At 33.6% G+C, this 15,919-nt stretch overlaps 2 protein-coding genes across 5 annotated transcripts in view; one reads left to right on the top strand and one right to left on the bottom strand.

Annotated features, from left to right (window-relative positions):
- Nucleotides 1–15,919, bottom strand: part of LOC130679060 (olfactory receptor 6C74-like) — a 102,599-nt gene that overhangs the window by 51,805 nt on the left and 34,875 nt on the right. The window contains exon 1 of one of the 4 annotated variants that reach the window (XM_057486778.1): nucleotides 12,634–12,770. The exons of 2 other annotated variants lie outside the window; for them this stretch is intronic. The gene's annotated coding sequence lies outside the window, so the exon portion shown is untranslated. Of the gene's footprint in view, nucleotides 1–12,633; nucleotides 12,771–15,919 lie in introns of those variants that run through there. One more of the 4 variants, XM_057486779.1, reaches the window with a different exon arrangement.
- LOC130679059 (olfactory receptor 6C2-like) lies at nucleotides 11,953–13,000 on the top strand. Its single transcript, XM_057486777.1, has one exon. It carries the CDS (start codon nucleotides 12,008–12,010, stop codon nucleotides 12,956–12,958), a length of 951 nt encoding a protein of 316 aa, XP_057342760.1. The 5' UTR covers nucleotides 11,953–12,007; the 3' UTR covers nucleotides 12,959–13,000.

Genomic DNA, 15,919 nt, shown 5'->3' with positions numbered 1-15,919 from the left:
TATCCAAGAACTCAGGAATGAATTCAGGTCGAGATCCAATCATTGAGGAGCAGGATGGAGGGTATTAAAAGCAGATTGGATATGGTGGAGGAGACAATCAATGAAATAGAAACTACAGAAGAGGAATACAAAGAAGCTGAGGCAGAGAGAGAAAAAAGGATCTCTAAAAATGAAAGAATATTGAGAGAACTGGGTGACCAATCCACGCGGAACAATATTCGCATTATAGGGATACCAGAAGAAAAAGAGAGAGAGAAAGCAATAGAAAGTGTCTTTGAGGAGGTAGTTGCTGAAAACTTCCCCAATCTGGGGAAGCAGACAGTTGCTCAGGCCATGGAGATCCACAGATTTCCCAACACAAGGGACCCAAGGAAGACAACAAAAAGACACATAGTAATTAAAAATGGGAAAGATCAAGGATAAGGACAGACTGTTAAAAGCAGCCAGAGGCAGAAATAAGATCATATACAAAGGAAAGCCCATCAGGCTAACATCAGACTTCTCAGCAGAAACCTTACAGGCCAGAAGGGAGTGACATAATGTATTCAATGCCATGATGCAGAAGGGCCTGGAAACAAGATTATTTTATCCGGCAAGATTATCATTTAAATTTGAAGGAGGGATTAAACAATTTCCAGATAAGTAAAAGCTAGAGAGTTTACCTCCCAGAAACCATCTCTGCAGTCTATTTTGGAGGGACTGCTATAGATGGAAGTGTTCCTAGGGTTGGACAGCTATCACCAGAGGTAATAAAACCATGGTAGGGAGGGTGGAGGAGCTGATTGTGGGGCAAATGCAAAACTAAATTGACTAACCCTAAAGTCAATCAAGGGATAGACAAAAAGTACAGAATTTGATACCTAATATATAAAGAATGAAGGAGGAAGAAAAAGGAGAAATACAAAAGAACCTGTAGATTGTGTTTGTAACAGCATACTAAGTGAGTTAAATTAGTCTCTTAGATAGTAAAGAAAGTAACCTGGAACCTTTGGTAACCATGAATCTAAAGCCTGAAATGGCAATAAGTACATACCTATCGATAATCACCCTAATATAAATGGACTGAATGCAATAATCAAAAGACATAGAGTCACGGAATGGATAAAAAAAACAAGACCCATCTATATGCTGCTTACAAGAGACTCACCTCAAGCCCAAAGACATGCACAGACTTAAAGTCAAGGGATGGAAAAAGATATTTCATGCAAACAATAGGGAGAAAAAAGCAGGTGTTGCAGTACTAGCATCAGACAAAATAGACTTCAAAACAAAGAAAGTAACAAGAGATAAAGGACATTACATAATGATAAAGGGCTCAGTCCAACAAGAGGATATAACCATTATAAATATATATGCACCCAACACACAAGCACCAGCATTTGTGAAGCAAATACTAGCAGAAATAAAGGGGTAAATAGAATGCAATGCATTCATTTTAGGAGACTTCAATACACCATTCACACCAAAGGACAGATCCACCAGACAGAAAATAAGTAAGGACACAGGGGCACTGAACAACACACTAGAACAGATGGACTAATAGACATCTATAGAACTCTACATCCAAAAGCAAAAGGATACACATTCTCCTCAAGTGCACATGGAACATTCTCCAGAATAGACCACATACTAGGACACAAAAAGAGCCTCAGTAAATTCCAAAAGATTGAAACCCTACCAACCAACTTTTCAGACCACAAAGGCATTAAACTAGAAATAAACTGTTCAAAGAAAGCAAAAAGGCTCACAAACACATGGAGGCTAAACAACACGCTCCTAAATAATCAATGGATCAATAACCAAATCAAAATGGAGATCCGGCAATATATGGAAACAAATGACAACAACAACACTAAGCCCCAACTTCTGTGGGATGCAGCAAAAGCAGTCTGAAGAGGAAAGTATATAGCAATCCAGGCATATTTAAAGAAGGAAGAACAAGCCCAAATGAATGATCTAATGTCACAATTATCGAAATTGGAAAAAGAAGAACAAATGAGGCCTAAGGTCAGCAGAAGGAGGGACATAATAAAGATCAGAGAAGAAATAAACAAAATTGAGAAGAATAAAACAAAAGAAAAAAAATCAATGAAACCAAGACCTGGTCCTTTGAGAAAATAAACAAAATAGAGAAGCCTCTAGTCAGACTTACAAAGTGAAAAAGAGAATCAACACACATCAACAGAATCAGAAAGGAGAAAGGTAACATCACGACGGACCCAACAGAAATACAAAGAATTATTAGAGACTACTATGAAAACCTATATGCTAAGAAGTTGGAAAACCTAGAAGAAATGGACAACTTCCTAGAAAAATACAACCTTCCAAGACTGACCAAAGAAGAAACACAAAATCTAAACAAACCAATCCCAGCAAATAAATTGAAGCAGTTATCAAAAAACTACCCAAGAAAAAAATACCCAGGCCAGATGTATATACCTCGGAATTTTATCAGACATACAGAGAAGATATAATACCCAATCTCCTTGAAGTTTTCCAAAACATAGAAGAGGAGGGAATACTCTCAAACTCATTCTATGAAGCCAGTATCACTCTAATACCAAATCCAGGCAAAGACACCGTCAAAAAAGAAAATTACAGACAAATATCCCTGATGAATGTAGATGCAAAAATAGTCAATAAAATATTAGCAAACCGAATTCAAAAACATATCAAAAGGATCATACACCACAACCAAGTGGGATTCATCCCAGGGATGCAAGGATGGTACAACAATCAAAAATCCATCAACGTTATCCACCACACAAACAAAAAGAAAGACAAAAACCACAGGATCATCTCCATAGATGCTAAAAAAGCATTTGACAAAATTCAACATTCATTCATGATAAAAACTCTCAGCAAAATGGATATAGAGGGCAAGTACCTCAACATAATAAAGGCCATATATGATAAACCAACAGCTAATATCATACTGAACAGTGAGAAGCTGAAAGCTTTTCCCCTGAGATCAGGAACAAGACATGGATTTCCACTCTCCCCACTGTTATTTAACATAGTACTGGAGGTCCTAGCCACGGCAATCAGACAAAACAAAGAAATACAAGGAATCCAGATTGGTAAAGAAGAAGTTAAACTGCCACTATTTGAAGATGACATGATATTGTACATAAAAAACACTAAAGACTCCACTCCAAAACTACTAGAACTGATATCAGAATACAGAAAAGTTGCAGGATACAAAATTAACACAAAGAATTCTGTGGTTTTCCTATACACTGACAATGAACCAATAGAAAGTGAAATGAGGAAAACAATTCCATTCACAATTGCATCAAAAAGAATAAAATACCTAGGAATAAACCTAACCAAAGAAGTGAAAGACCTATACCCTGAAAACTACAAGACACTCTTAAGAGAAATTAAAGAAGACATTAACAAATGAGAGCTCATCCCATGCTCTTGGCTAGGAAGAATTAATATTGTCAAAATGGCCATCCGGCCTGAAGCAATCTACAGATTCGATGCAATCCCTATCAAAATACCAACAGCATTCTTCAACAAACTGGAACCAATAGTTTTAAAATTCATATGGAACCACAAAAGACACCGAATAGCCAAAGCAATCCTGAGAAGGAAGAATAAAGCAGGGTATCATGCTTCCCAACTTCAAACTCTACTACAAAGCCACAGTAATCAAGACAATTTGGTACTGGCACAAGAACAGACTCACAGACCAGTGGAATAGGATAGAAAGTCCAGATATTAAACCAAAGATATATGGTCAGTTAATATATGTTAAAGGAGCCATGGGCATACATTGGAGAAATGATAGTGTATTCAACAGATGGTCCTGGCAAAACAGGACAGCTACATGTAAGAGAATGAAACTGGATCACTGTCTAACCCCATACACAAAAGTAAATTCAAAATGGATCAAAGACCTGAATGTAAGTCATGAAACCATAAAACTCTTAGAAAAAAACATAGGCAAAAATATCTTGGACATAAACATTAGTGACTTCTTCATGAACATATCTCCCCAGGCAAGGGAAACAAAAGCAAAAATGAACAAGTGGGACTATATCAAGCTGAAAAGCTTCTGTACAGCAAAGGACACCATCAATAGAACAAAAAGGCACCCTACAGTATGGGAGAATATATTCATAAATGACAGATATGATAAAGGCTTGACATCCAAAATATATAAAGAGCTCATGCACCACAACAAATGAAAAGCAAATAATCCAATTAAAAAATGGGCAGAGTTGCTGAACAGACAGTTCTCCAAAGAAGAAATTCAGATGGCCAACAGACACATGAAAAGGTTCTCCACATCGCTAGTTATCAGAGAAATGCAAATTAAAACCACAATGAGATATCACCTCACACTAGTAAGGAAGGCTACCATCCAAAAGACAAACAACAACAAATGTTGGTGAAGTTGTGGAGAAAGGGGAACCCTCCTACACTGCTTGTGGGAATGTAAATTAGTTCAACCACTGTGGAAAGCAGTATGGAGGTTCCTCAAAATGCTCAAAATAGACTTACCATTTGACCCAGGAATTCCACTTCTAGGAATTTACCCTAAGTATGCAGCACTCCAGTTTGAAAAAGACAGATGCACCCCTATGTTTATCACATCACTATTTACAATAGCCAAGAAATGGAAGCAACTGAAGTGTCCATCAGTAGATGAATGGATAAAGAAGATGTGGTACATATACACAATGGAATATTATTCAGCCATAAGAAGAAAACAAATCCTATAATTTGCAACAACATGGATGGAGCTAGAGGGTATTATGCTCAGTGAAATAAGCCAAGCGGAGAAAGACAAATACCAAATGATTTCATTCATATGTGGAGTATAAGAACAAGGAAAAACTGAAGGAACAAAACAGCAGCAGAATCATAGAACCCAAGAATGGACTAACCGTTACCAAAGGGAAAGAGAATGGGGAGAATGGGAGGGTAGGGAGGGATAAGGGCAGGGAAGAAGAAAGGGTGTATTATGATTAGCATGTATAGTGTGGAGGGTGAGGGAAAGGGGACAGCTGTGCAACACAGAGAAGACAAGTAGTGATTCTACAACATCTTACTATGCTGATGGACAGTGACTGTACTGGGTTTTGTTGGGGGGAATTGGGGTAGAGGAGAGCCTAGTAAACATAATGTTCTTCATGTAATTATAGATTAATGATAACAAAATAAAAAAAATACTATTCAAAAATATATATATATTAGCAAACTGAATTAAAAAATACATCAAAAGGATCATCCATCATGACTAAGTAGGATTTAGTGGAGGTATGCAAGGATGGTACAATATTCATAAATTAATCAATGTGATACACCACATGAGCAACAAAAAAAGAGATGAAAACTTTATGATCATCTCAGTAAATGTTGAAGAAGCACTGAACAATATTCAGCATCCATTCATGATAAAACCTCTCAACAAAATGGGCATAGAAGGAACATACCTCAATATAATAAAGGCCATATATGAGAAACCCACAGCTAACATCATACTCAATAGTGAAAAGTTGAAAGCTTTTCCTCTAAGATCACAAATAAGACAAGAATGTCCTTTCACTTTTATTCAATATGGTAATGGGGGTCCTAACAATCAGAAGATAAAGAGTTAAAAGGCATCCAAATTTGTAAGGAAGGAGTAAAACTGTCAATATTTGCAGATGACATGATCCTATATATAGAAAACCCTAAAGACTCCACCAAAACACTATTGAAACTAATAACTGGATTCAGCAAAGTTGCAGGATACAAAATTAATACAGACATCTGTTGCATTCCTATATACTAATAATGAACTAGCAGAAAGAGAAATCTGGAAAATAATTTCATTTACAATTGTAACAAAAAGAATAAAACACCTAACGATAAACCTAATCATGGAGGTGAAAGAGCTGTGCTCTAAAAACTATGACACTGATGAGAGAAATTAAAGAAGACTCAAATAAATGGAAATCTATACCATGCTCATGGATGGGAAGAATTTATGTTATGTTGTCAAAATGACCACCTTGCCCAAAACAATTTAGAGATTCAATGTAATCCCTATCAAAATACTGATATTTTCCAATGAACTAGTGTAAATAATAGTGAAATTCATATGAAACCACAAAAGACCCTGAATAACCAAATTAATCCTGAGAAAGAAGAACAAAGCTGGAGGTATTATGGTCCCTGATTTCAAGCTATACTACAAAGCTACAGTAATCAAAACAGTATGTTACTTGCCTAAGAACAGATCCATAGATCAATGTAACAGAATAGATAGCCCAGATATAAGCCCACAAATATACAGTCAATATATGATAAAGGAGCCATAAATACATAATAGTGCAAAGACAGTCTTTTTAATAACTGTTGTGGAGAATACTAGACAGCTACATTCAAGAGAATGAAATTGATTTACTATCTAACTCCATTCACAAAAGTACACTTCAATTGAAACACCTAAATGTAAGACATGAAACCATAAAACTCCTAGAAGAAAACATGGGCAAAAACCTCTTGAATATAAGCATGAGCAAGTTTTTCCTGGACACATCTCCTTAGGCAAGGGAAACAAAATAAATGACCAAGTGGGACTACCTCAAAGTAAGTCTTCTGTACATAAAAGGACATCATCAATAGAATAGAAAAGTAACCTACAGCATAGGAGAATATATTTGTAAATGATTCATCTGATGAGGGTTCAACATCCAAAATATATAAAGAACTCATACACCTAAATACCAAAAAAACAAATGACCTGATTACAAAGTGGGCAGAACATCTGCACAGACATTTCTCCAAAGAAAGAATACAAATGACCAATAGCACATAAAAAGATGCTCCACTTCAATAATCATCAGGGGAATGCAAACCAACACTACAATGAGATATCACCTCACATAAGTCAGAATGGCACCTATCCAGAAGACAGGAAATAACAAGTGTTGGTGAGGATGTAGAGAAAAGGGAACCTTCCTACACTACTGCTGGGAATGCAAATTGGTGCAGATTCTGTGGAAAGCAGTATGGAGGGTCCTCAAAAAAATAAAAATAGAAATTCCATATGATTCAGTAATTCCACTTCTAGGAATTCACCTGAAGAAAATTAATTCCCTAATTTAAAAAGATATATGCACCCCTATGTTTATGCCACATTATAAACAACAGTCAAGAGATAGAAGCAACCAAACTGTCCATCAATAGATGAATGAATAAAGAAGATGTGGGACATATACACAATGTAATAGTGATCCACTATAAAAAAAAAGAAACCCTGCTATTTGTGATAACATGAATGGACCTAGAGGATATTATGCTAAGTGAAATAAGCGAGGCACAGAAAAATACCATATGATTTCTCTCATTCTAGGACTATAAAAACAAAACAAAATGAACAAAATAGCAGTAAACTCATAGACATTGAGAAGTGACTGTGGTTACCATGGGGGAGGGGTTGGGGTAGGTGAATGGAAAACATGAGGTGGATAAAAGGGCAAAAACAATTTGGACACAGGGATGGTAGTACAGCATGGAGAATACAGCCAATGTTTCTGTAACATCTTTCTGTGTTGACAGGTAGTAACTGCACTAGTTGCGGTGAGGATTTAATAATATGGGTAACTTGAAGCACAGTGTTATATACTTGAAATCAATATAAGATTGTATGTCAACTGTATATCAAATAAAATAAACAATAAAAAAATTGCCAAGCTGATTATAACAGTCATAAGGAAATTCAAAAGTACTAGAATAATCAAAGGAAATTAATTTATAGGACTTATCCTTTTATTTTAACACATATACAGCTAGAGTAATAAAAGGCTGCAATATTGGTGTATATATAGTGAAATAGTTCAGTGGAAGTGAACTGAAATTTCCGAAGTAACCCCTTATATTTATGGTGAACTGGTATTTTCATAGAAATGCAAAAACATTGGGGAAAGGTTAGTCTTTTCAACAAATTGACCTGGTAGAATGGAGAGCCATATTGTTTAAAAAGGAATTTTGCTATATATCTTGTGCTATTTATAAATAAATTTATAAAAATAAGGCAAAATTAATCACAGACCATATGTAACAAACTCTAACACTTGGAGGGGAAAACAGACTATTTTTATATTAAGATTTTATAAATATTTTAGTTAAAGCATGATAATTTAAAAAATGATTAAATGTCATTCATTAAAATTAAGAAATTCTGCTGTTAAAAAGACATTATTAAGAATATGACAAGCCACAAACTGGGGGGGTGGGGGGCAAATATATGTGAATAACATATCTGATAAAAGACTTGATCCAGACTACATAAAGAACTCTCAGAACTCAATGAAAACAAAACACATAAAACAAAGCAAATGATTTAAACAAACACTTTACCAAGGAAGATATACAGATGGCAACTAAATGCACCAAAAGATGTGCAACAGTATTAGCATATATGCATACAAAAAATAAAATCACAATGAGATAGCATTACTAGAATGTATAAAAGAATAAAGACTGAGCATACCAAGGAGGTGGATCAATCAAAACACTCCTACACTGCTGGTGGGATGTAAAATCATAATACTGATTTGGAAACCTCTTTGGTAGTTTCTTAAAAAGTTAAATATACACCTTCCATATGAGCCAGTCATTGTACTCCTATGTATTTACACAATAGAAATGAAAGTATATGTCATTAGAGAGATTTTTGCATGAATATCATAGCAGCTTTATTTGTTCAGTGCCTTACAATTGAAATGACAAAATATCTCTGAGCAGGTGAATAGTAAGCTAACTCCACACAATGGAATATCTCTTAGAAATAAATGGGATGAACTACAGATACACATAGTAATGTGGATGAATAAAAAAATTATGCTAAGTGAAATTAGCTAGGTGAAACGTTAGTACATACTGTATGATCCCATTCATATAAAATTCTAGAAAATGCAATCTAATCTCTAATGACAGAGAACAGATGAGGGGTTGGCCGGGATACAGCAGAGGGGAATATGCAGGCAGGACAGACAAAATGGGATGCAAGAAAACTATTGGGAATGATGAACATATTTATTACTGTCATCGTGGTGATGCTTTGGGTGATGTCAAAACATCCAATTGTGCACTTCAAATATGTGCCATTAACTGAATGTCAATTATATCTTAGTAACACTGTTAAAATACTTTAAGACATTTTTCTGTATATAACCATGAACTGCATGCCAGAAATCCATATTGACCCTTTAAAATACATTATAATCTTAAAATACATACATATTTGAAAAAACAAGATATAATTAGGCATCAAAATAAAAATAATAATGTGCTCTAAAACATAATTATTGTGGCAAATATTTGACAAAATAATCATATAACATAATATTCAAATTTTCATAAGTGAAATCACATTTTTATCTAGAAATTTCACTTATATCAATTATTCTTGCACATGCAAAAATTTGTATGAAAATGCTTTTGATAGAATGGGTTGATAACTGGAAAATAAAGAACATTGTATATTTACTTCAGGTATTAGTTTAAAATTGCCAAAATATATATATAGCTAATATTATTAATACTGAAAGGTTGGTAAAAGAAAATTAACATTATATAATAAATGAACATATATTTAAATATATAAAAGTATGTTCTTCCATTGTGTGAAATATACATGACATAAAATTTATCATTTTGACCATTTTGAAGTATAAAAATCAGGGGCACTAAGCACATTCATACTGCTATACAACCATAAAAGCCAATTATAAGATATGGCTGCAAATTCTTATGCATTGGTTAGTATATTTGGCAAAAGAAAAATATGGAAGGATAAAATCTATCATCTAAGTAGTAACTTTAAGTAATTTATAAAGTTTTCCTTTTGCTTTCTGATTAAAATTATTTAATAATAAATAATTCATGTGATAAAGAATTACAATATTCCAAATGCATTACTAAATGGAGAAGATTTTTAAAACATGAACTGTGTAAATTAAATGACAGAGTGTTCCTCCTGGCCCAGGCCAAATGGTGCTCTAACATCCTCCTGTCTCCAAGGACACGGTCCCCACTGAAGCCTGTGTTACTTGGGTTTTTGCCAAACTTTACACAGAAAATTAATTAATGACTCCTGATCCTAGGTCACCAAGGACCATTTGTTTTTTTCACCTAGTTGCATTTTCTGAAAATTAAAAAGAAAAGTCATATTTAACATTACAAAAACATTTCTGTCTGCCTTGATGATTTAAAATTAATCTCTTCCACCAGTGGAAAGAGTTTCTCAACAAGTCTGTCCAACTTACTGGATATGGAAACACATGGAGTTCTCTGCATAGTCAGACATGCCAATGAGTGTGAGGCTATAAGTACTTTAATAAAAATATCACTTTCAACACTGCAGTCTTAATATTGCCATGTTTAAACAACTAACAGAAGCTCCAATTTACAAAACAAAGAGTGAGTATGATAAAATTTGTTTCTTTGATTGTAATTCATTTTTTAAGATCTAGGTTATATTTTCCTCTGGAAAAGAAAGCGGATTTCAATGATAATTTCTATATTTTCGATGTATTTAAGATATATTTATGAGATGTCATTTTTTTAGAATGAATTTTCTTATATAGATAAATGTCATTGCCTAGGAGGTTTTTATGCATAAGTTATGAAATAAATGTGTATATAACTTAATATGATATAATCAGGATAATTTTGGACAGATATTCAACCTCACTTAAAAACAAAGTGTTTCGGGGTATATAGACGCATATCACTGTGCCCTTGCATTCTTCTCATCTCAAAAAAGAATAACATAACAATTGAAGTGACAATATTTCATTGCATACTCTTGTGTTCATTTTGAACATTTGTTAGAAAGATAGTTAATTACACTTTAGTGTCAATCTATTGTAAAATAAGTTGTAGTGTATTAGAGAAATACAGATATAATTTGAGGTTAAATAATGCTTTAATGCATTATCAATTGCTAAATGTGAAAGGCCTCAGTAAAGTTTCACAATGATGTACAATCATCTGAGAGATTAGGAGAAAAGATAGAAGGAAAAGATGAGTGCGAGGCAAAAATTATATGTAATGTATTTGTGTGTATATATATATATATATATATATATGAATGTATATGTAAATAATCATTCTATAGCTCAATTTTATATTAATACTTGACAGTTGCAAATTTCTTAAGAGGATTCTAACTTTTGAGTAAGCCATGATTGTGTCAGTTATTTTTCTCATTTTGGAAACATTATGGACTAGGTAAATAGTCATAATCAATTCTGCCCAAGCCGCAGTAGGAGAAGAACACATTGTTAAGAAATAAATGAATCCACTATAACACAAACTAGGTACAAAGGGGAAAATACTTTCTATTATTGATGTCAGGAGTCCTCAAAATTTGAAATACTGATTTCATATTAGAAACATTTGAGTCCATACTGGTGTAGCATCAGTCAGGATGAAATAACTCATTGGCAGCAGATGGAGGGGCAAAGAGTAAGCGGTCATCACCTGTTAGCAGTAAATGTAACATACTAAAGGAACTACTAATTCTGAAAAAACAGAGTGTGTAGAGGGGGTGGAAATGACCAGCAGGGCTTAAGTTTGTTTATAAGAATTAAGCACCCATAACCTAAAAAAGACACCAACAAAAATTTTTTGGATAAAAGACCTCAAGGTTTGCTCTAGGCTCTGTATGGCAAACCCAAGTTACATTAGCACTGTTTTTGAAAAGACCCAAAATGTCAAGAAAAGATGTAAAATCGAGGTTATCGACTTTGTCTCTGAACAGGGAATAATTCTTGACAGCTAAAGGACATTTTAGCTACTCATAAAATTACAACTCTTCAGCTATCTACTTAGTCATATGGGAAAATCCTAAGTACAGGATAAATATAAAATGTATAATATATATAATGAAATATAAGTTTGAATACATTACATTTTTGAACACTTAAAGTAGTCTATAACCTATGGGAAATCTTCTCTGAATATTCCATACAGATTGGAGAGAAGTTAGAAGTCAGTGATGAGAAATGGTACAGTAACTACATTCATTCTGCTGGGACTGACAGATGACCCTGACCTGCAGGTTCTGATTTTCGTCTTTCTATTTCTCACCTACACACTGAATGTAGCTGGAAACCTGACGATCATCACACTCACTTTTGTGGATTCTCACCTTAAAACACCCATGTACTTTTTCTTAAAAAATTTCTCTTTCTTGGAGATCTCATTCACAACTGCCATTATCCCCAGATACTTGTATAACATAGCAACAGGTGACAAGGTCATTACCTACAATGCTTGTGCCACCCAAGTGTTTTTTATCGACCTCTGTGGAGTAACAGAATTTTTCCTGCTGGCGGCCATGTCCTATGACCGCTATGTGGCCATCTGCAAACCCCTGCATTATGTGATCATCATGAGCAGCAGAGTCTGCAGGATTCTCATCATATGTTCTTGGATGGCTGGTTTATGTGTAATAATCCCACCCCTTAGCCTGGGCTTAAATCTAAAATTTTGTGACTCCAACATGATTGATCACTTTGGCTGTGATGCATTTCCCTTAGTGAAAATCTCATGCTCAGATACATGGTCCATGGAACAGACAGTCATCATCTGTGCTGTGCTGACCCTAAATATGACTCTTACCTGTGTAGTTCTCTCATATGCTTCCATCATCAAGACAATTTTCAGATTCCCTTCTGTTCAACAAAGGAAAAAGGCCTTTTCAACCTGTTCCTCCCACATGATTGTGGTTTCCATCACCTATGGCTCCTGCATTTTCATCTACATGAATCCTACAGCAAAGGAAGAAGTGACCATCAACAAAGTGGTTTCACTGCTCATTTCTTCTATTTCACCTACATTGAACCCATTTATTTACACCTTAAGAAACAACCAAGTTAAGAAAGCCTTCAAGGATGCAATGAAAAGAACTGCCATACTCTCAGCTAAGGAAAATAAAATATTTTAAAAACATATCAAAAATATTAGTAAATGATCCCAGAGATTTTATTTTTCATGTTTAGAATCTTGTTTTTTTAAACATGTTTTTGATCTGTTTGTCTTACATGATTGTGAGATTAAGGATATGAAGTACATATGTACTTCAATGACATTAATTTTCTCAACACTTCTTTAACCTAGCTTCCAATGAACTCTGCTCATGCGATTTTGGTATGTTCATTTTTCAAATCAATATCTGATAGTTTTGCATGTCAATTTCTTTGAAAAAATCATTTTGAAAAGAAATAAACTTCCTAATATTAATACATAATAAAAGTAATTAGGAAAACATGGTAAAATTCTTTGCAGCTCATAAAATATACAGAGTAGTGATACTAAAACATATGCAATAAAGATAATTTCACACAAAATGTCTAACATGTTTAAATAATCATGTAATTTAAAATGTGGGAAACAATAAATAGCACTTTCAATATTTAGAAAATAGAGATAAATATTAATATGAAAACAAATACTGGGAAATATGTGACAAGTATTCTTTTGAATCTATAACTGAAATCATAGCAAAGTTGTAAATAGAAGGTGTCAGCAATAAAGATTCAACTAAAAACAGCTGATCTGCTTTCAAAAGCAGTAATCCATAAAATGACTTGTGGACACTCAGGAGAGCATAAACCAGGGGATAGATGTTAGATTACAGATCACAAGGCTCAGGATTAAAGTCTGGGGATTAGTGTGTAGGAGCACTTAGAACGACACAATCATGGTACAAAGAAAGTCTGATTTAGAAACCATGTCATATTCACACAAAGATTACATTTTTTTCTGAATAGTGTTGTCTGCTGCTTACAGAGCTGTGGGTCAAGGGAAGAACATTTCCCAGTGTATTTGATAGCCAGTGCCTACCTGCAACACAAATTAGACTTATAAAGTCTAAATTCTATCATAATAATTTAAATTAAAATATACAAAGAATTGGAAAACCCAGATAAATATAACTCCTTGAAAATTAAGGCATTTGTATCTGATTAACTAATTGTTATCTGGAAAGCAATGAAATGCAGACATGTCACAGCAAGTTACCTACAGCACTGAAAAAAAAGTATCAGAATGAATTGAGTTATCTTAAATGAATTCCTTTTTTACAGAAATGTAAAATAGCCCTAAAGAGAGGAATTTATTCTAATAAATTTGAAAAACCTAAATGGGAAATGTAACTTACTATGGACAGAAAATGAAATCATGTAAATAAGTTAAAGAAATTCAGAAGCCAGTTCTTTGAAAAGTCTAATAGCATATATCCCACCCCCAATGAATATGATGAATCAAAAACAGAAATGCTCAATATTTTATTGGAAGATTTTGGATATTCAATAACAAAAGAGAATGAAAAAATAAGGATTAATATGAGAAAGAATAAAGAAATGATTGCATTTGATTTTGAAGTCTTTTTTATTAACACTTTCCTTTTCTGAAATGGAAATATATCATACAATGGATGGCTCCTACCATTGTTCACAAGTTAATAAGCAACATTATCTTTTCAAAGTGAAACATAGTACAGTCACATGTCTTAACAATTATTGATGTCTTAAAATTGGACCTATCTCTTATTTTATCCTCAAGTCATTCTTACACATCCAGAGAACTCAAGGAACTCTAATAGGGAACTAGTGGAGTTGACGAGAGAATTTGGTGTTCTAGGTAAAAAATGGAAATATTTGAAAATCAGAAGACTAATAACAATAAACAACAGGAAATCAATGAGCAAATATCTCTGTCATAATAGTCATATAAAGCATAAAATCTCTTTAAAGAATATATAGTTAGAACAAAAGAAAGGCAATCATTCTTAGAAATTTTTATTGTGAACTTGTGTCTGTGTATATGAATAGATTATGTATTGTAGAAACATTTATTTGTATATAGTCACTGAGCATGTAGAATATTAATGGCAGACAAATTTTAATGCAGGTTATCAGAAGCTGACAATAAGTGATGCATTCAGAAAGAAGAATGGGTAGAATGAGATGAAGGAAGAAGTCAAAGTAAAACTTTGATCAAAAAATCCAAAATATATGTGAGGGCTTGGGGATATATATATATTTTGTTATAAATAAAGAAGCATTTTTCTCAAATAGTTTTCAATATACAAAAGTGATAGAATATCAAATGTCTGTTGCCAAGTGAAAAAATTAAGTTTCAATTTATTTTGGTAACACAAGTTCAGTAAAAATAAAAACCGCAAAAAGAAAACCTCTTTAAACACATAAATATTCCATACCATGCAATTGGATATTATTCACCCATAAAAAGAAGGAAATTATGCCACTTGAAAGAACATACATGGACCTTGACAGTATTATGCTAAAAGAAATGTCAAACAGGTTTGTGGTTACAGGGATGGGGAAAGATTGGACAACGGTGCTCTAAGTGTACAAACTTCTGGTTACAAGACGAATAAGTACTTGGGATGTAGTATAGAACATGATGACTATACTTACATTTGTATGGTATATTTGAAAGTTGTTAAGAAAGTAAATCCTAAGAGTTCTCACCACAAAGAAAGAACATTTTTTTCACATCTCTATGAGGTGATGCATGTTAACTAAGCATTGTGGTAATCATCTCGCAATATGTAAGCCAAGTCATTCTGCTCTACATCTTAAACTTACACAGTCCTGTATTTTAATTACATCACAATGGAACCAGAAAAAAAATTCCCATAAAATAGAAACTGAAAAGAAGAGCACTCTAAACCCAAAGCAAGCAGAAGAAAGGAAATAAAAGAGATTAGTGTAGAAATAAATTAAGTAGAGAATAGAAAAATATTAGAGAAAATTCATGAAACCAAAAGTTGGTTATTTTTTAAAAAATCAATAAATTGAAAAATACTTGCATAGAACAGATAAAAAAAAGACTCTAATTACATAAATCAGGAAAGAAAGAGGAGTGTCCCTAAACCTTA

This window comes from Manis pentadactyla, chromosome 10 (genome assembly GCF_030020395.1).
Source record: "Manis pentadactyla isolate mManPen7 chromosome 10, mManPen7.hap1, whole genome shotgun sequence".
In the NCBI taxonomy this organism is placed as follows: domain Eukaryota; kingdom Metazoa; phylum Chordata; class Mammalia; order Pholidota; family Manidae; genus Manis; species Manis pentadactyla.
Note: the sequence above shows the minus strand (reverse complement) of the source record. Positions and strands in the feature narration are given on the sequence as shown.